The following is a 20626-nucleotide window of genomic DNA, read 5'->3' as shown; positions in this document are numbered from 1 at the left end:
TTTCTGGGCTACAGGAGGGTCTGAAACTGGACTGATATGCATTGCGGGCGCTGTTTTCCTCAGTATAAGAAATTAGCTGTACCACTCACCAGGGAGTTATTATAGAGTGTGACACATTTCACCTTTTCAGAAGTCAGTAGTGTTTTTACCTGAAAAGAAAATTGACAGTGTTTTAGCCCACTGAGGAGGCAATTTGGTATTTTCACTTACTGATGAGGTAGTCGTGTGTTCCCCTTCGAAGACAGCGGTTATAGTGTTATCCCTCAATGTTTGAGTCATCCTGTGTTTTTCTTGCTAAGGTGGCAGTCCTGTTCAACTTGCTTCATGGCAGCTATGACTTTACTCTTGCAGAGGAAACATTCTGGATTTGTCGTGCTGAGAAAAATGGGATTACAGGGCAATTACTTTTCACCTAGTAAAAAGCAGGCCTGTAGTGATCACCTGTGTAGGTGGCAGTTGTGTGTTTTCACCTAATGTAGGAGGAAGAGTTGTAATTTTGCCAAATAATTGGCATTTGTGTGATTTTCCTATTGATGGGGTAATATTGTATCTGGCAATACTGTGGAGGCAGTCGTCCGTTTTCAGCTGTTGAGGGAGCAGTTATTGTTTTTCTCCTGCTGAGGATTCACCCGATTCCTGGGCAATTACTTTTCTCCTGCTGAGGAAGCAAGCCTCTAGCCAGTACCTGTGCAGGCGGCATTGGCGTGCCTTTCCTGCTGCGGGAATTACATTGTACTGGTGCATGCTGTGGAATCACTCCTGTATTTTCACCTGATGAAAGAGGGTTACATATTTTTCGCTTGCTTCAAAGTCAGTCATGCTTTACACTTCCTGAAAAGGCAATTATGTTTTTCACATGCGGCGGGTTCAATCATGTGTATGACCTGCTGAGAAGGCAATCATGTCTTTTCAGATGCTGAAGGAGCAATTGTCTGTTTTCGGCTACTGAAGCGTAAGCCATGTTTTCATTAGGCCTGGACGAAATTTCAAACCTCACTAATTTCTGTCACTTTACATTATATTTTCTACATGAAATACCTGAGAATACGAATGTACACCACATCATAACATTGAGACTTTGTTTTGGAGTAAAAATCGTTTCACAGAAACAGAGGAAGAACACAAACAAATTGAATAGGAGAGGCTGTTTGTGTCACACAAGATTTTGCACTTATTTAGGTTTCTATTGAGACAGTGCATGCATTGTCGGCAAAATCTTTTGTAAACAAAATAAAAGATAAAAAATGTCATAGAGCCCACCTATAACTTACCATTACTACCACTGGTTTGCTTCGACTTCACTCTTGCATTTCTTGCATCTTATTGGTCAGCACCTCCTGCTTTCTCCTGGGGCTTCAGTGTTTGTCCCTGCCATGAAGCATGGACCAAGTACAGTTTCTTGTCTGTGGCCAGCCTCCATCCAATGGCCACACGCTCCTGCAGATACTTTATTTAAAAAAAACTTTTTGTCATGCACTCTATAAGCGTGCATGTGTCTGCCATCATTTCCTTCTCCCATCGTCCATGCTCTTGCCCTAACTTGCTCGCTACACACCATGTGGGGGCTGGTCGCACTTTTACTTTGTTTTCTCTGATTCACTACTTGTGCCTATTTTTGGTGCTCTCTGAAAGAATGTCTATGGGTACATATGACTGGGTGGGTAACCTGGTGCTCTTTAAGGTCATCATCTACTATTTACTGTGCTTTGAAAGTTGATACAATTGAATATGTATTGAAAAATGTGCTGTCAAATTCACAATTTTCTTCTGTTGTTTTCCAAAATTTTCTTGGAGGTTCAGAAACCCCCCCAAACCGCCCTATTAGCGGATGGGCTCACTCGCTACGCCCTGGATGGGGGCTTGTCTGGAAAAATTTGCCAGGGCTGCTTTCAGTTTCCATTCTGGCCCTGACCCCATCCCTATGCTTGAAGCAAGGCAGGGCGAGTGCCGGCACACTCCCCCAGTGGCCCGGAATGCTGCAGCATCACAAGCGTCAGCCCCAGGAGCGGGCAGACAAAAGTAAAGAGCTGATTACCGCCGCAGTACATGAAGGTGCTGGCTGTGTGGGAGCCAGCAACAGTAACCAGGGGTGGTCTCCCTGAGCTCTCTCTGATGTGGAGAGAGGCTGCGGGGTGTCCGGGTGGGACCGAGGACCCCAAGCAAAAGTTAAAGCGTGGCACAGAGGAGCCAAAAACCAGCGAACATTGATGGAAAAACAAAGGAAAGTAACAGCTCTACCCAGCACAGCAGGAGAGATGCGACTTAAAAATTAATCTTGCTTGCGAGGAGCACCCCATAATGTCTCATGGGGCCTGGCCACATTCTTTTTCAAAAAATCCCTTGTTTTGGTTCCGTAGTGCCCCCAGAAGAGCTAAGTCACCACCAAAGGAGTGAGAATGATGTGAGGGAGCTGCAGTAGCAGCACGGTCTTCCCTCTACATAGACCCCACCCTTAGTTGGCTGGGACATTCAAATGAAAATCCCTCAAGGGTTTCAAATGTCATCAAGCTCTCTAGGTTGGAGCGTTTGTTTAATTGCTGGGGAGGGTGAAGGGTAGGACTGAAACCAGTTGTGACCTAAAAACAGTTAATATGAATTTTCATATTAAGAAACATTCTCTAAGGGTCAGAACTTTAATTACATAATGGTTGTGATCATAATTATGTCACCTAAATTTTAGTATTACATGCTAAAGTAACTTTGATGACTCAAATCACCCAGACATGCATAGATTTTGCCTTGTGAATGCTTAAATGAAGTAGTGGCACTGACAACCTCTCATATGCCAAGTAAAAATGCTTTATTTCCCATATTAAGTGTGCGCTTATTCAAGTTGATATTCCATTAATGCATTTCTAATGCAAGTAAATGTTCTGCCATCTGATTTGTTGGTCGAGACCTCCCTTTGGGAGGGGTAAGAATGCAATGTCATCCTAAAGCCTTTGGACCCGCTTGTGTATATTTGTAAATTGCTGCATAGTATTGCGTAGTGTGTGTGTGTGTTTTATAAATGTACCTTTTTTTTCTTTTTCAAAAGAAAAAGCATTAAGTGAACATTCATTTATTGAGTGTTATTGGTTGTATCTGAGATTGGAGATTACTAGTCCACACCACCTCCCTTGACTACGCTTTGGACTGCTCTGCATTGCTACCCTTTGAGAGTCAAGCGTTACAGTGGGGTGTTCAGTTCTCAGTGGTGGTCAAATGCGGACCTGTTACTTGTGCAGGCCACACAACTACCACTTTCCTACAACTGGCATGGCCCAATTTCTGCAGCCGCGCTATAAATGTGGCTGTGGCATTGGGTGTGAATGACCACGATGGAAGCTGCGGCTAAATAAAGGCTTTGGTACTGATGAGTGGAACCAAGATGAGAAACGACAGGGCGAGCAGTCGCAGCTCGTGGAACAGCTGCACGCTGTTGGCACATGTTTCTGTAGAATCAGTCATTAACTCCACATTTGTGACTGCTGCGACAGGATAGGGACATGTCCCATTGATGATGGCTTTACTCTTTCGTCCCGGAACGTGGATATGGTAGTGAATAGCACTTTCACTTTTGAGGTCTGAGTCTATCTTCAGAACAGGAAGACAGATGACTCGTTGGACAAATGAAACCCCGGTCTTATGAGGACTCTGCTTTAAATTCCTAGATGTCAGTTTTCACTTAGTGGACCGAAATTAAGTTAACAGGGTACTGGTACTTCTTGTCAAACACACCCTATTTGTATCCCTATAAATGATGGCAATGAGGGGGTCTAGGCATTAATCTTTCTTAATACTACTAATGTGGTCTCTTGGTTCAGTTATGAGGACATTTACCCCACAAAGTCCCCAATCCTGTCCTCATTATTGTCTTGAGGTGTAAAACCAGTGATGTCATTAGGATTAGACCAACTGGGGGTATTGGCCGCATCGCTAAGCACATTGGATGGCTTCTGGAAAGAAAGTATTAGATACTTCTTTCTCCTTGTCCCACTTCTCGATGTAAGCATACTTAGATGCTGCTTCCGTGTACATAATTCTGAGCACACTTGGGAGCTTCACACAAGACGTCAAACACCAGTTGGACCACCTGTTGGTGCACTCTCCCAATCACTGTATGCACACTGCAGCCTGCAGTAACCTCTCACAAGTCATCAGAGTCCTTTGACCACCTGCGCGACACATGTAACACGACCTAATGGCTTGGCACTTTCTCTATCATCTCATTAGCCAAGACATTTTATTTATTGGAGAACCACTATTTATCCTTTGCAAGTCAATTTCCAAAGTGTTTTTCTTCTGCTTTTTCCTGGACTTTATAGATGGTTCCAGGAGTGAGAAGCTGTAGGAAGCTACATAGAAAGCTGTGAAAATATCCGTTTCCACAAGGGTTTCCTAAATTGTTTTGTAAATTCCTAATAACTCACATGAGAAAGCATGTGTGCATATGTACCTGGAACAAGATTTATACCTTTTTGAATGTTCTTTGAAAATAACTTTTCAAATGTAAATATTTTTTCTCCGTGTTGTAAATATTTCTCTCTATGCTGAATCTCTGTTCCATTGATGTAGTTCTTCAACACAGAGTTAACAAGGTACTTATGGTCCATCAGTAAGACATCACTTAACCATAGAGAAGTAGATGAGATTTTGAGGCTTGACATCTTTGGTCATCTTTGGCTGTGAAGGATGGGCATTCCACAGCTTTGGACTAATGGCTCCTCTTCTCTGTTACCAGTGGTGGCTTACTTGGGCAAGCTGATCTTGTGTAATGAAGAAATCTGTACATAAAAGGCTGTAAAGACAAATCTGGGGTTCGTGCTGAGCCAATACAGCGCCTGAAGAGTTAAATAAATGTTCCCAATTTTATATACCAGTATATATAGCATTGTCTACACCAAGTGGTACTAGTGTGCTTTATAAGGTACTAGAAGATCAACATAAAGAGCACTGGACTGTGTCCTAAGTCAATAGAAAAGAATAAACAGTAGGGAGGAAAGTGGAGAAAAAATAGCAGCGCTACAAGGAACAATTGTTAAATTTGTAAGGATGTTTTCTTAAGCCCAAGAGCACTCTGGCTGCATAATTTTGACCTTTCTGATGCCTGTTTAGGACATTGACGAAGCGCATATGACAAAACTTCTATGGGGCTGAGTAAACCTAGGAGTGAGCGACAGTCGCGCTTGCTCCATCTTCAAGGTCAGGCCACAGGTTGTTAACAGGTGAATACAATGCCTGCTTTGTTCAATAAGCACATGCACCGGCTGTTCAACCCACCAAGGTTTCTCTTTCTTCACCATTTCAATCATTGCACCTGAGATGAGGAAGGATGCCCCATTGATTCATTAAGTAATTATTAAGCAGGACCTGCAGCACCACAGATCCATGTCCATTCCCACAGATTGACAATGCCCATAAATAGAATACATCACTAACATTAGCCAGGGTTGGAATACACCTTGCAACTGTGTGATTTCAGAATTTGTTTTATGTTTGTGATTGTTAACCTACTTTCCAGGGCATACTTTCCCTGACCGCTCTCTCTCACCCTGGGAATAGATGCTCTCACATGTAAAACTGCAAGATACTGGTGAAACCGCACAAGTGAGTAGATCACTTTGGAAGAATAAATTCACAGTTTGTGAATGGAAGACATAGTTTCCGGTGGGTTGGTGGTCCGAATCCCCAACCACCGCTTCTAACCAACAGTTACGCTGACTTTTAACCGTTCTCAACAGGTTAGGTGCGTCGTATCACTAGATTCACACACGTTGCAAAATACAAGGAATACTGCACTACCTAACGATGGGTTCCTGTACAGTGCCACAGTGAAACAATGCAATGCGTAGCGTCAAGATCATGTACTGTGTCAACACAAGATAATGCAACTCGGTTCGCTAACAGCATGCCATGTTCAAGGAAGGAATACAGCAATGCCTCACGCTGCAATTACGTACAGGCGATAGGGAAACATTGCAATGCGTATCACCACCAGCATGCCCTGTGCAACTAAGGAATAAGGTAATGCGTCACAGTGCAATTCAGTACAGTGCACTAAACAACCAATGCAGTGCGCTACGCTATGATCCTGTATCCTGCAAGGGAAACCAAACGTAGTGCGTAGCGCACTAACCCCTGAGTTCGTTAAGCACCTCTAGTGTCAGACGTTGTCCAATAGTTCAATAGTTCATTAGCAGCAAATATGCAAAATGTTACACAACTGTTTTTAGAAGTTGTGCGACCGGTTGCCCCCAACACGGATTAACGATGACACCCAAGTTCCACTCCGTGTCCTGGCCCCTGTACTGCCCTGTCCGGGACCAGTACGGACCGAGATCTGGGCGGGGGCAACAGGCACACACAGCTGCAAACAGCGAGAGGCCGAGAGAGTGTCCCTCCGGGCCCACACCCCGCCCCAGGCGATGATCCACTTTGCCTGGGGGGGCACGACCCCACTCTCCTCTCCTGCCGCAGTGGCTTGGCCTCACTCCTGAAACTTGTCACCATGGGCTCTGGCCGGTATGGCAGCTCCTGTGGGGCTTCGGGTCCAGGCCGCCAACGTTCAGCACAAACTCCTTCCACTAAGCCTTCCCACACGACACTAATGCTACCTCACTTTGCCTTCGAGGGCCCGATCACTTGGCCCTCCTCTCCAGCGCAGTTAGGACGCCTTAGCTCCCTGGTGCTCACCGCTTCCCGGTACTCCTCACTAGCACTTACGGTGGCACCTTCGACACCCACCCCCGGTGCGTCCGCGACTCACTCCGTCTCCTGGTGCACACAGTCTTCAGACCTCTCCACTAATGCCCGGGTCGCACAACGACACGCACACTGTGCGGCTTAGTCTCACCTCTCCTCCTGGTACACACGAGGTACCAGGCGCTCTACACTAACGCCCTGGCTGCACCACCACACGCCGACCCGCTTGTCGGAGCCTCACTCCTTCTTAGTGCCCACAATGCCTCGGCACTCTTCACTAGTGCCTGGATTGCACTGCGACATGCACCCCCCTGCACGTGCCAAATCTGGACTCTCTTCCACGATTCCCACAATCCACAGGCACTCCAACACCTGTAGCTTCACCAAGACACGAACGTGTGCGTCAGAGTCTTGATTCGCTTCGGGTGCCCACGATTACCTTAGGCACTCCTTCGGAGGTCTCAGGCTGCAACAACACGGTCCCACCACCGTGCCACTTTGGACTTCATGGAAAGTTTCATGTTCCTGTGTTTCGGAACAGAGAGCCAGCTCACCTTGGGCCCTTGGGGTACAGGACCCAGCACACAGCAAAGTCCTGCTCAGGTAGAAGGGGGGACACGACCCACTGCAGCAGCCCTTAGGTCTCTCCTCAGTCGAGAACTACAAACTGCCCACAAGCCCCAGATGCCGAAGCAAGGGTCAAGTGTCTCCTGCAGCCTATTCAGCAACTCTTCCTGAGGCAGAGGTTTTCTTCCCGATCACGGACAGGTCAGAGCCGCCAGAGACTAGACCAGTCCACAGCTTCTTTAAAGTGCTACCAGCACTTCTTTGAACGACCATTCTCGACGTCATCATCAACCTAACCAAAGTCCTGGGGTTACAGTTCTTCCAGTTATACCCCTCATTGTCTTTGAAGTTTCCTTGTGCTCATGGGTCCCCGCTACTCCCTAAATCAGTCTTGCGTATCTCCCTCAACCCCCCCAGTGTCACCGTCCTCTCTTTGATACTGGGGGCCTACATCTTTAATCACTCAAAGGGAGATGGGTCTATTGTTTTATGGCTCTGAACCAGGCCTCTTCACCTCGCAATGCCTCTCCTTCTCCCCGCTCTAGGTGCAGGGCAGCCTGGTGCCATCTCCATCCCTCCCCTGGGGCACGACCTACTTCAGCCTTTCTCACCTCTCCCAGATCAGGCAGGCAATTCACATTCTGCTGAGGCACACAAAAAGGTCTAAAACACAAATTCGGCCATTTTCTCAAGCAGCAGTTTCTGGACACAAAGCGACAAAACCATCTACTCAAAAAGATGCGTTATGACGCTGTGAGTTCAGAATTACCCAACTTCACTGTTCCATTTCCAATTCTTGGGAAACTAGGCTAACAAACCAGCCTCCCCCATTCTGTCCTACGGGCAGGATGGCCTTTTACCAGGGAAAATAAAATGGAGTATTTTCCACTGTCAGGGCCTAGTACCCACACTGGCACAGGTCCTGCCTTTTACCTACACTGCACCCTGCGGTTACCCAGGACGTCCTACAGGGGTGCCCATGTGTATAAAAAAGGGAAAGGCCTGACAAGTGGTAGCACTTGTCAGGGCAACATGCTAATTTAGCATAATGCGCCCAGACCCTCCACTGAAGACCTGTGTTCCCTCTCTGCGCATTTCTTTAGTACTAGCCCTGGCACACTCAGTGCACATCACTTAGGGATCTTACTAGTAAGGCAAACATACCAATCCGAGACAACCAAACACCACTACAATTTATACAGGGAACATCTGTACTTGCACACTGATTAGCAGTGGCAAGTACCTACAGCATCTAACTTTACAGCTCTCTGTCAGAAAAACAGTTGATGGGAAAAGCAAAAAGTTTAAGTGAACTTTAGTCAACAAGGCCTAGTCCAGCAAGCCCCAAAACTGAAGGATCACTTGGAGATGACCGTTAAAGCCAAAGATCAGTCAAATTGGTATTTTTGTATTCATACACAAATATTAATCATAACATATCATAGTAGATCTCCAAAGTTTACTCAAATGAACCACCAAATGCTTTGTTTTAGATTTCATAATTGAATCTGCCACGATACGTTTTATGGTGTGATGTTTGTTCTCTGTTTATACAGCATAATAAACGTGTTTGTCTTTCCGCAATAAAGTTCCTCAGTGCATGCCTTATGACAGTGACTCTGCCTTATACAACATTTGTCCAACAGATATTTCACTATGCGGGGTGCTTGGAATGTATTGGTACATTAGGAGAACTCACTCCTCAAAGTCATGGAGAGCTACAGAGTGTTGCTGTCTTGTTCTGCCCCCCGTGACAGAGGGCTTGTCATTGTAGCTCATGACGTGTTCATTCTTTGCAGGATTCTCTCTGGGATCCACCATCCAATCTGAGACAAAAGGGATCTGGATGTGGTGTGTCCCACACCCTCTAAAACCCAAACACACTCTTGTTCTTTTGGACACAGAAGGCCTCGGTGACGTCGAAAAGGTGAGTGTTGTTGGGGGAAGGGGTGGAGCACAACACTTTACATTAAGAAAAGGTTATCCGATTTTGATCTGGTATTGCAAAGGGGGGCCAAAAAAGGTGTTGAGGGGCTAAAAAAGTGACATTTACCTCTTTTAATTATAGGAATCTTTGCTCTCCGATACAGAAAAAGGGACCTAACAGAATTACACCAAACTTGTCATGAAAGTACAACTTCAGTCCCTTTACTTAGTTTTTTTGTGAACTAATTTGGCAGAAATGATAGTTGATATTTTTGGGAGTGGACTGGAACTGTTAGAGAGCGAAAGAGAGATTATTACATATAGATAGGCATATATTGCTAAAAATGGAGAGTTTGTGAATGATCTGGGATTGTAGCCAAGATATTGGACATTGGTTCAATATAAAATAAAATGTATTTAGTTCCATATTGAGAATTATCAATAGCGGTTTTGTTGCAATCAATGATGTATTTACTTGATAACCAATAACTTTCAAGGGTCATTTAAATTAGTCTACCAGTGAATGAGTCTAGCTCCTCCTTGTGATATTTAAAGTTTTGTGACAAATGTCTTTGAAAGTAAGTTGCTGTGTAGCAAAGGAAAAGGGCACTAACAGCCCAGGTAAAAGTGTGGAACTTGTATAGCTGCCTTTTTAAATGTAAGCTTGTTTTGTTTTCATACTTTTTTTATTAACTGTAACTCAGTAATTCAGTAACTAACTTGAATCATAACTAGACTTTCTTTCATATGTTTCTTTCTAAACTCTCATGCTGCCTATCACCCACCCCATCCTGCCCTTGTCTGTGCTCTTGTCCCTTTTCACCTTTAGTTGAGTACACAATAAGGCAAATGCCTCTTTTGGTCAAACAGTTGTAGAGTATTTAGTAGTGGATGACATGTTCTCTGCTGGCGGTCTTTAGCTATATCACTTTATACTGGATGCTATGTTGGTAAAAAAGTGTCCGTCTTTAATTAAATGTCTACTTTACCTCTTTATTGCCATCATATCCCAAATTTTAAGGAACCACAAATCCATTTTGGGGGATCTTGTTTGCTTTCATAGACATGTAATCACTATGTGTTTCCTATATGGTCGGTTTCATACCCAGATCCAATAATTTTTGGTCTCCTGGATTCGGAAACACGTAATCTAGTTCAGGGTTGTCCAAAGTCTGTCCATGCCAGTTTTTTTAAGGTAACAACATTTATCTAAATGGGGATATGCAAAAAATCTTGTATGGATCCGGCCATCCAGGACCAGACTGTGAAAAGTTGACCTGGTATATGCTGTCCACTAATTTAAATGCTCACCTTGCACCAGTCCAAACAACCCTTATTGATGAATAGGTTAAAGACGACCTTTATTGAAAGCTATCCTAGTGGTAGCTATGGACAGCAGCCTTCAGGCTAAGTCTTGAAGGAATGTAAAGCAGCTTGTTTTACCAGATTGTAACCTCCTGAATGACCAATTGAAAGGAGAACCACTCAAGTGTTATTATAAAAATATGTATTTATTACTAAACACTCTCTACTAATCTTTTTATGAGATTAGAGCCCAGGATACACAATAATAAATCACTAGAATGACAATAAATACACAATACACAGTGGGCTCCAGGGAAAGACCGAACCATATACTAAGAAAGTGGTATAACAACCACAACTTGACTAGACACAGTGCCTAGAGCACATAGAATTGCTGGGACCCCAAGGAACCACCCAAGGTAGTGACACAGGGGACCCACGGAGGACGTGTACAGTGTGAGAACACAGCCACAAGCTCTGTACAACTTTATTGGAAAGTCACGGTTGGAATTTTAAAGATTAAGGACACTTAGGAGAGGGCTTTGCGCCAACCCTTTCAAATACAGAAGGTTCGAAGGCCAGCACCCATGTGAGCACCGGAGCACTTGTGTTACCTAACCCAGGGAAGCTGTGGTGCATAGGTGTCAAATGACTTCGGGAATCTTCGTTGTTTTCAATGGCGTGGTGCTGCAAAGTGCTGCTGCCTTGAAGAGGAAAAGTGTCCGCTGTGATCCAAGCCTGAATCAGAGCTGAGAAGAACCTGAAAGCAGATGGGACAGAGTCTGGGTCACTTGCTAGTGACCAGGGACTCGATAGACGAATGCCCACCAATGTCGGGTGTTTCAGGTGAGAAGAGGTGAAGCTTGACTCTGCAGTCAAGGGGACCAGGAGACGTCAAGGATGACAAAAGGATGTTGAGTGCTGGGGGGTCAGTGTCCGGATTGAACACCAACAAGCCTTGGCAACTGCAACCCACGCAGTCAGAGGAAAGATGCTTCGGTGAAGACCAACAAGGTCCTGGGGACTCTCCAAGCAATGGAGAATCAGGGCACATCTGGAGCAACCAGGAAAGCCCACTGAAAGTCAAAGTTACCTTCACAGGGATCTATAGGCCAACGGACCTGGGATCGTGAAGGGACCTCGAGAGGACTCACAAAATACTCGCCCACAGAACACTTGTGGAAACCCTGCTCGGCATCAGAACTACAAGTAGCCCAAAGCACAGCTTATGGGGTTGCCAGAAAGCTGATGATTCTGCAAATGGGCACGGTGCCCAGGAGTTCGGGTTGCACGGTCCCCACAAGGGCTACGGGTCAGAGGTTTGCTGAGCGCACTAGTCGACCTCGGGGACACTTGGAAACCCACCTCCTGTGTTGCAAAATTGTCCTCAGGAGCTCGGGAGATGCAAACCGGTCAGATGCGTCTTGGTGCCGGCCTTGCAGGGGAGTAACTCCTTTACACCAAGGGAGATTGTTCAGTTGTCCAGTTGTCCAGCAAAGCGTAGATCGTCGAAGATACTTGGTTTCTGTAGCAGAGTTTAGTCCAGGTAAAATCGAAAGTCCTGTAGTCAGGGTCCTACTTTATACCCAAGGAAGGGGTGGGACAAACTCTCGGGACCCACCTATGGGAGGGCCAGGACAGAGGGGTGGCTACATCCATGTCCTTTGTACAGTTTTGTGCCAGAGCAGGAGCAAATGGCTCCTGCAACCGGTTTGAACTGGACTATGTACAGAGACACCAAATGTGCCCCAGTACAGACATCAAAGCACTCTGAGTGCACCCACCCATCCCCAATAAACTAAAGCCTGTCTGGGAGGTGGTTACACCTCCCTGTGACAGGAAACCTATTGTCCAGCCTCCCCTGCCAGAGTTTCGTCCTGCAGCAGGAGGGCAGACTTGTGTCTGTGGCTGGCAGCATCCATCTTGTGATGCCAGGGTCGAGGAAGCTGGTACCGGTTAGACTGGTGCCCCACATTAGTGCTTTTACAACGGAGGAATCATACCTACAACACCAGTTACTGGTGTGGAGATATGATTCCAAGATGTTTGACACCAAACACAACGTGTTTCTGTGCAGCCGTTTTAAAGTTAGCATTTACTGTGAGGTTATAATGCACTTAAGAGTATATGGTTAGGCTGGATCACTAACACCCCGGAGTATAGATTCAGAAGACTGCAGAGGTGCTGTGCTCATGTATGGGCACCCTCTCACTCAAAACCCAGCACCCTGCCTTCAGGATTGATAAGGCCTACCATAGGGGTGACTGATAGGTTTATATGTGTAGTGATATAAGGGAGATATAGTGAACCTTTATCTCAGTAAGGGGTGCATGCACCACCTTACACAGGGTGCAGTAGCAGACCTGTGCTGTCAGTTTGAGTGGTCTCTCAGGGGGGGCACAATACATGCTGCAGCCCCTGGGTGACCTCTGGGGTACCTATGCCCTAGGTACATAGTATACCATATAATAGGGACTCATAAGGGTACCCCTGAATCCAATCAGGAGTGTTCCTAAAATACATGCAATCAATTTAGAGGAGAAAGCAGTTAGGCTGGGGTCCTGAATAGCAGGATCCCAATCAGTCTAAGTCGAAAACAGTGAAACATCAGCAAAAAGTGGAGGTAACTATAAGAAGCAGATCCTACTCTCCAACACAGACTTTGAAGAACCCAGATCTAATTGACTGCAGCTAAAATATTTTCTAAGTAGGTTGCAAAAGTTCGGTATCAATTTTTTTCTTTGTTATTTTTCTATGTAATATTAATTTATTGACTCTTGTGTCTCACTAATAGTCTGCCTGTTCACCTTTTGTTGTATTCTAAACCAATTCTCTTTCTAACAGTTATATTTATCTCCAATTAGAGGAGTATTTAAAGAGTTTATAAATGTATGATACTGCCTCGTCAGTCCCCTCTGTTGGTTTAACCAGTTTTGCAAACGTAGTTAAGTCCATGGTGGCTACTTGCGTGTTTCTTCAATATATTGCCCTGTGGTGTAATTGTTGATATCTAAATCTTTCAGTTTTCTCCACATTATTGGCATTCTTGCAGTTACCCTACTGCTGAGCATTTCTTCTCTACTCGCAGTGGGATGTCCATGCAGCACAGCCCACCCATCCTACCTCCCCTGCTCCTGCCTCGATCCACCTCCCTTAAAGAGCTGTCACAGCAGCTCACCTCGCGGTGTTCAGTGGCCATCCGCCACCATCCACATGTTCATGCCTGAACTTCTTCCTCTACTTAGTCTCCCACTAGCATTTCTTGATGTAACTTCTTTGTGGGGTGTAGTCCATCGTCCGTGACTTGTTATGCATTGCAAGAGAATGCCATTATCTTAGGCAACTAAGCCACTCAAGTCAAGTCAAGTCAAAAAGTTTATTGCATAATTAATTAAAATTATTACAATTTTCACATATTAAAAATAACAGTATAGAAACAATTAAAATTTCCTAGTCATTTTACAGCTCAGCTAACTAAGCCACTCCTCAAATGATACACTGTTAAATTATTGTGGTGATGAAATGGTATTTTAAAAAAAATTCTTTAAATATTGATTGTTGCACGTGTTGTTATGCTCCCCCCATGAGTTGCGCGGTCTAGTTCTGCTGTGTTTATTTTGTTTATCTGTGCATTGAATGTAGATATAATGAAATACTAATTGTTGGACCTGGCCCTTTTGGCAGGTTCACCCCGAAACTTTTTGCTTTTTCCTAGCCTGTTTCTGGAACCTGGTGTTGGTGATTTTAGGCCTTTGCGCACTATTTCACTGTGGTACCGTGTAAAGTGCGTGAGCTCTCTGTGTATGTGTGGTGAGTGACCTGCCCTCCCATAGGAATGAATGGAGAATATGTATGCCCATGGTAGTTCCTGATGTGTGGGGAGTGCAGGGTCGAGTTTGGTATGTGAGAACTCGTGAGACTGAATGCTGCGCAATGGTATATGTGGCATGATTGTGTCTAGTCTAGAAGTGCCACTTTTAGAAGTTGGCATATTTGTGTAATCTGTGCCTGGCGTGTGATTGGCTGGAGCCTGGCTCCAGGAGTGAGCCTGGGCCTGCTTGTGGATTGACTGTCTGGTTTGAGGATGACAGGGCCTGGGGAGCCCCCAGGAGGTTGTCTGAGTCAGCCCGTGTATGAAAGACTGCATCTGCTGCCAGGGAAGTGGGAGGAGATAGCACCTGGGAGTGAATGAGGCTGTGCCTGCCTGCCACAATGCTGGCTCCACCTCCCGCTGGGCGACTGTCACCTCTACACCTCTGAATGTTTTTATGCATCATGTGTCTTCCTTGACTTTACACCTCTGAATGTGTTGGTTGATGCATCGTGCGTTTTTCCTTCCCTACACCTCTGAATGTTTTTATGCATCATGTGTAATGTGTTCTTGCTTATACCCCTAGATGTATTTTATTCTTAGGTGGTTGTTCTTTCCAGTACAGGTGGTCCTAGTGAGGTCCTGGTCCCCTGCGTGACATTCTCCTAAGGTGGTTAGGGTTGCGTAGGTGGTACTTACCTGTTACCAGTAGTTACTGGTTGTGTGCTATATTTGCTAATTTGTGCTACAGTGACTTTATATGCTTTCATTCTAATTTCTGACAGTATTTCTATTTCTAAAAGTGTTGATTCTGACAGTGGCCCATGTGGCCCTGTCTTGTAAATAATCCCTTATGAATATTGTCCGTGCCAGTTGGCACAATGTACATGTGTGATTTCTATCTGATATGTTTTGACAATACAGAAGTTATTTTCATATAACCTTGTGTGGAGTTCCTTTTGTGGTGTGCCTAGGATGTTGTTGCTGTTGTGTGCTGGCGCAAATGCTTTACACATTGCCTCCGAGTTTAGCCTTACTGCTCGTGCCAAGCTACCAAGGGGGTGAGCAGGGGTTATCTTGGCGTGTGACTCCCTTGCCCTGACTAGAATGGTGGTTTCTGCCTGGCTTTGGCGTCAGCCTTAGCCTACCAGAAATAGCCAGTTCTAACACTAATTATTGCAACATTGTAGTCCGAGAGTTATGTGTAGATTAAACAGATGAGTAGTGAGCAAAACAGTCTACCAAGTGAGTGGATAAAGATGGAAAACGAATCCTTCTGAGCCTGGGCTATGCCAGGGCAGAGGCATTGCTATAGTAATTAACACCATAGAATTCCATTTGCGCGTATTACACAATTTACGCTCTCTGGATGGTATTGCCTCCTATTTGTTTATATAATTTGTCATACACTACCCAAAAGTAGAGTTGTTACCCCTCCTGTCACCACTTTTTCTAAGATACTTCGAATTGTTTGTTTGATAGTAATTATTCAGAATAAAAGTGCTATGTTGATTTCCAAGGAGGGATTGAATGTTCTCTTTTACTCTGAAGGGTGATTCCAAGAACGACTCCTGGATCTTCGCCCTGTCCGTGTTGCTGAGCAGCGCCTTCGTCTACAACAGCATGGGCACCATCGACCAGCGGGCCCTGGAGCAGCTGCAGTATCCTTTCAGGAAATGACAAACCGCACCAGGTGTGGGAATTCAAGGGCAGAATAGTACCCACTCAGCAATAACCCCCTCCCAGAAAACATTGTTCCCAGCCCAAACAAGTCAATTAACCATTAAATCCGTTACTTCATCAATATGACAATATATTTGTTACAAAATCATTCATAGGTAAATTAGTTGAGAAGTATTTGAAAATCCACAGAGCACACAATGCATTATATGACAAATTCTATTTTTCCCCAAATCTCACAGATTGAAGTCAACCAAAAAACCTTTTGTACTTCATTAATACATGGCCTCAGCTGGAGAAGCACAGACTAAACATCATGGAGGCAGACTGAATATGTTCCTCCTCTTTTGAGTAGCAGCTGTAGGTGATTTAATAAAAAGACATCCGCGTACTTTTCAGTGGAACCCCCTACTGTAACTTCCATCTTCATCAGGACACAAAGCAATAACTCATTGGTATAAAGAACACAAGACTGCAATCTTTCTCTTGCGTTGTAAGGGGGGGGCTAACAAAATTAATTAAATAATACAAAAATGCAATTTTACGCATATACAAAATAGGTAAATCAAATACTGTACAATCACCAGCTCTACATTCACACTTCAAAAACCCAAATAAGCATTCTTTACACATTTAATAAAAGTATTCATAGATAACCAGGTAACACGTTCTTAGTGAAGCAATGCAGTTTAGTTCAAACAGAAACCTTATCAACTAAGAAAAGCATTATAAAACAATTATATTTTAAATCCATTGTTGAATAGCTCTCATGTCTCAGTGTTTCTTTTTACTTTCCTCACCGTTACCTATCTATTGTATTCTCACCTATTAAGCTTTTTCTTTCTCCTCGGCTATTGCTCGATCTCTCTCTATCTTGTATCTCTTTCCTTTTATTTCTTCTTCTACTACTAGAATTAGGTCTACTTGCACCTGTAACTATGGGTTACTCTCCTCCATGTCTCTTTCCTGGGACATCCTTAGGAGGCTGTATTTCACCTGTATTCTAGGAGTCCCCTTCTTTGCTGTTCTTCCCTTTGTTTTTGTCAGACTGACTCCGAGTTTGTTTTGTTTTATAAATTACAAATGTCTCTATATACGAGGCCCAAAGCCTTTTACACAAGTCTATTTTGTGGTCGCAAAGGGTCCGGTTTGCAAAATTGGAGCCTTCGTGACTGCACATAACCGTTTGGATATTTACTAAACCCTAATGGTGTTTTGGTAACACATTTCATATCCCAAAATCTGTTTCCGAATGGGCTTGTTTATGGCATCCCTTCCAATTTTTTACTCTTTATGTAGCAATGGTTTTCAACTGCAGTTGTGGTCGAAAACCATTGACCGGTATCCTCGTAGAAGGCATTCGCAAACGGTAAGAGGTCCTTAAGGTTCTCCGTCCCATTTTTAGGTCTCGGACCTAAAGGCTGCGCTTGCGCAGTCTGGGGTCGGAGAATTAATGTTCTTTAGTAGCGCTTTAGATCCCGCATCCCTGCCCTGTCTCTCCTCCATTGGCTGGCTTCCTAAACGGAGGCCAGCCATTGGAGGAGGGAGCCATCCCTCCAAAGAAGCTCCGTCTTTTTCGGATTTGGGGGCGTAAGTTTTGCTGTTCTTTAGCTCGTGACGTCGTCCGTCACTCAGGACAGCAAAACACGCCCCCGAATCCGAAAATTTTCGGCCGCCATTTTTTTTTAGTTGTTTTTGCTGTTGCCCGGAACGGTGCAGAAGTTGCCCTGTAGACCACTTGTTTCTGTATCAGCCGTACTGTATATTTCCTGTTCCTCTCTCCTGTTAGCGTGATTCAACTTTCATGTTGTTTGTCTCTGTAACCTGTTTCTGCTGTGGTGTGTTTTTGTCCCAGTGTCTGTCTCTCATGTTTGTTCGTGGTCTCTGTCGCCTGTTTCTGTCTGATACGCGTTGCTTTTTCTGCTTCTTTGTCTTGTTATAACATTCCCCTTGGTTTCCTCCCTCCCCGGTGTTGTCTTGTTTCTATTCCCATAACTTTGTTGCTCCATTCTATTTGTTAAGACTGGCAGGCCGTTTTTTTGCTCCACCTATATAAATGGAGTTTCGGTCTCCGTTCATTTCTGCCTACGATCCATCCATGTGACGGACGCCACCCTTCATGACGAAAACCTGAGACTCTGATTTCCACCGTTTGCTGCCTCACGCTGGACGTTGTTATTCAGAACTTTTGTTTGGGAACCTTTGGACGTGTTTTGAAGCTGCCGCCTTATTCTGCTCAGCAACGACTTGAGCACCAGGTGAGCCATTCTCAGCCCTTAGACCTTTGGCGTTTAGCACTATGGCATGATTTCACACTATTTGGCATTTAGCGCTATGGCAATCCCTCATTTTATTTCACTCCCCGGTCCAAATCTTTGTTGAGTTTTCCGCGCATTAAGCTAGGAGCTCTCTTCCACGTGTTTTTTGATTGAAAACATCAGCTCTGTTCATCGTTTGGTGTATGGTTTATCCCTCGAGTAATCCGCTGATGAGACAGCTCTAGGGAAGAGGGAGACAGTACGGGGAGGATAAAAGAGAGAGAAAGAGGGAGATGGGACTGGCCCTACCCAGTAGAGGTCAGGTACTTTGAATTATTACTCACGTATTACTCACTGCCCGATTGCAATGTGTATTCTTTTCGCCCCGCCAGACCTCTTGAGCCCGCATTGACTGCTCTTTTGATTCCGCCGACTCCGATCTACTTGTGGAACCTTACTTATTTTAACGACCAAGGACCTGCTGCAGTTGTTTAAGTATTCAGCCCGGGAACATTTGGTTCCAGGTAAACCTCGATGCACCTAGACAGTACTCGATGTCCTTACACCCTTTGTGGAGTGATATCGGCCCTTTTTGTTTTTGTTTCTTCCTGTTAATGTCTGTATTCTTTTTCTTGGTTCTTTCTCTCGTTTTGTGATCTAGTTGTTTGAATATTCCACTTCTGGGGGACATCTGGCTGGAACCCTTTTCTACAAACATTTGGGCCACGGATTCTTCTGTTTTGCCCAAACCGCGTACTGGCAGTTTGCTACCCATGCACTTTCTGGACTTCATCTTTAGCATTGCCGTTTCCTGATTTATTGTAAGTTTGGGAGCCTCTATGTGTCTCTTCTAGGTGTGGACTTTTGTGCACTTTGTGTTTTCATTGCGAGCACACATTAGCATGATTTTTGGGAGCATATCATCAGGTGTGCGTCTAATGCTGCCTCCGTATCCTGTTAAAGGTTCTGACTTTTCACTGACACCCTAGACTTTATCTTTGACTTCTCTGCTTTATATTTCTGTACTCTTTAGTACACTGTCATTTCTCACTTTTAAATAAAGTTTGGAATCTTTTGGGTTGTTTTTTAGGTCTCGGCAGCAGAGTAGTGAGTGCGGAGTAGTGAGTGCGGAGTAGTGAGTGCGGAGTAGTGAGTGCGGAGTAGTGAGTGCGGAGTAGTGAGTGCGGAGTAGTGAGTGCGGAGTAGTGAGTGCAGAGTAGTGAGTGCAGAGTAGTGGCGTGTGCTGTTGAGTGGCGTGTGCTGTTGAGTGGCGTGTGCTGTTGAGTGGCGTGTGCTGTTGAGTGGCGTGTGCTGTTGAGTGGCGTGTGCTGTTGAGTGGCGTGTGCTGTTGAGTGCAGAGTGCTGTGTATTGGCAATGTAAATGACAATGCCATTTATTTATGATTTAAAGAAAAAAAAAGAAATGTCATGAGCAATGCCAATAGCTCTACCTTTAATGATGCCGAGACCATTGCATTGTAAATGCTTGTTTAGAAGTAGGCACTGGTCACTGTGGCCACTGCTTAATTAGTAAAAAAAGTTTAGTGAAGCTTTCCAAGTTTTTAAATGCATCTTTTAAGGAACGCTTCATTTTGAAAAAAAAAATGATTGCTTTATTTCAAAGCAATCACTAACATAGTGGTCTGCTGACCCTAGTAGTCCACCATCCCTGCAATGCAATATGTGACCTACTTTATTGATATTCATGAGGTAGGCGGACTTATGACCTACAACGGGTTAGTATTTGCTAACCTACCTATTGGTATATAGTTTGGTTAAAAAAAATACCAATGCATACAATGAAACTAAACACAAACTGGGACCACTTTTACCAAATGCATTATGTGTAAATAATCCCAGAGTAACTATTATGTGATAAAGTGTTGACATTATCTAATTATTGCAAAAAGTTGCTTCAACCTACATCCCATAAAGATCAATGGGACGTCTTCGGTATCCTCGCAAACGGGCACATGCATCAACGATAATTGCATTCGCAAACGGTGCGAATCGCAATTTTCGGCCGTTTGCGAATGCAATTATCAAAATTGCAATGCATCATGTATTTCGCATTTTTAAGAATCGCAATCATGTTGCGATTTCTAAAATAGCGATTGCATTTCAGAAATCGCAATTTCAGATTTCTGAAATGCAATGCATGATCATTTTTAAATTGCGAATTTTCAATTTGGAAGGGGTAAATTAGCATGAGGTTGAACCTCGTGCTAATTTACCGAAAACCTTCAAACATGCACAAAAATGCATTTTTTAAAGTTGCATTTTACACACACACATGTCCTTGGGACATGTGTGTGTGTAAATTGCAGTTAAGTTTAATTTCAGGGGTGCAGGGAGGGGTTCTTTGGACCCCCCCTGCACCCTTGAAATTGCATTT

General features: G+C 44.4%; 1 protein-coding gene across 1 annotated transcript in view; it reads left to right on the top strand.

The window, feature by feature from the left end:
* Window positions 1-20626, top strand: part of LOC144770823 (guanylate-binding protein 3-like) — a 78399-nt gene that overhangs the window by 25291 nt on the left and 32482 nt on the right. Inside the window, exons 3-4 of the mRNA XM_078655596.1 lie at window positions 9051-9178; window positions 15845-15954. Of these exons, the coding sequence (XP_078511722.1) occupies window positions 9051-9178; window positions 15845-15954 (238 nt within the window). The remainder of the gene's footprint in view (window positions 1-9050; window positions 9179-15844; window positions 15955-20626) is intronic.

Source organism: Lissotriton helveticus, chromosome 7 (assembly GCF_964261635.1).
Source record: "Lissotriton helveticus chromosome 7, aLisHel1.1, whole genome shotgun sequence".
Classification (NCBI taxonomy): Eukaryota; Metazoa; Chordata; class Amphibia; order Caudata; family Salamandridae; genus Lissotriton; species Lissotriton helveticus.
This window is presented reverse-complemented; position numbering and strand designations above follow the sequence as displayed.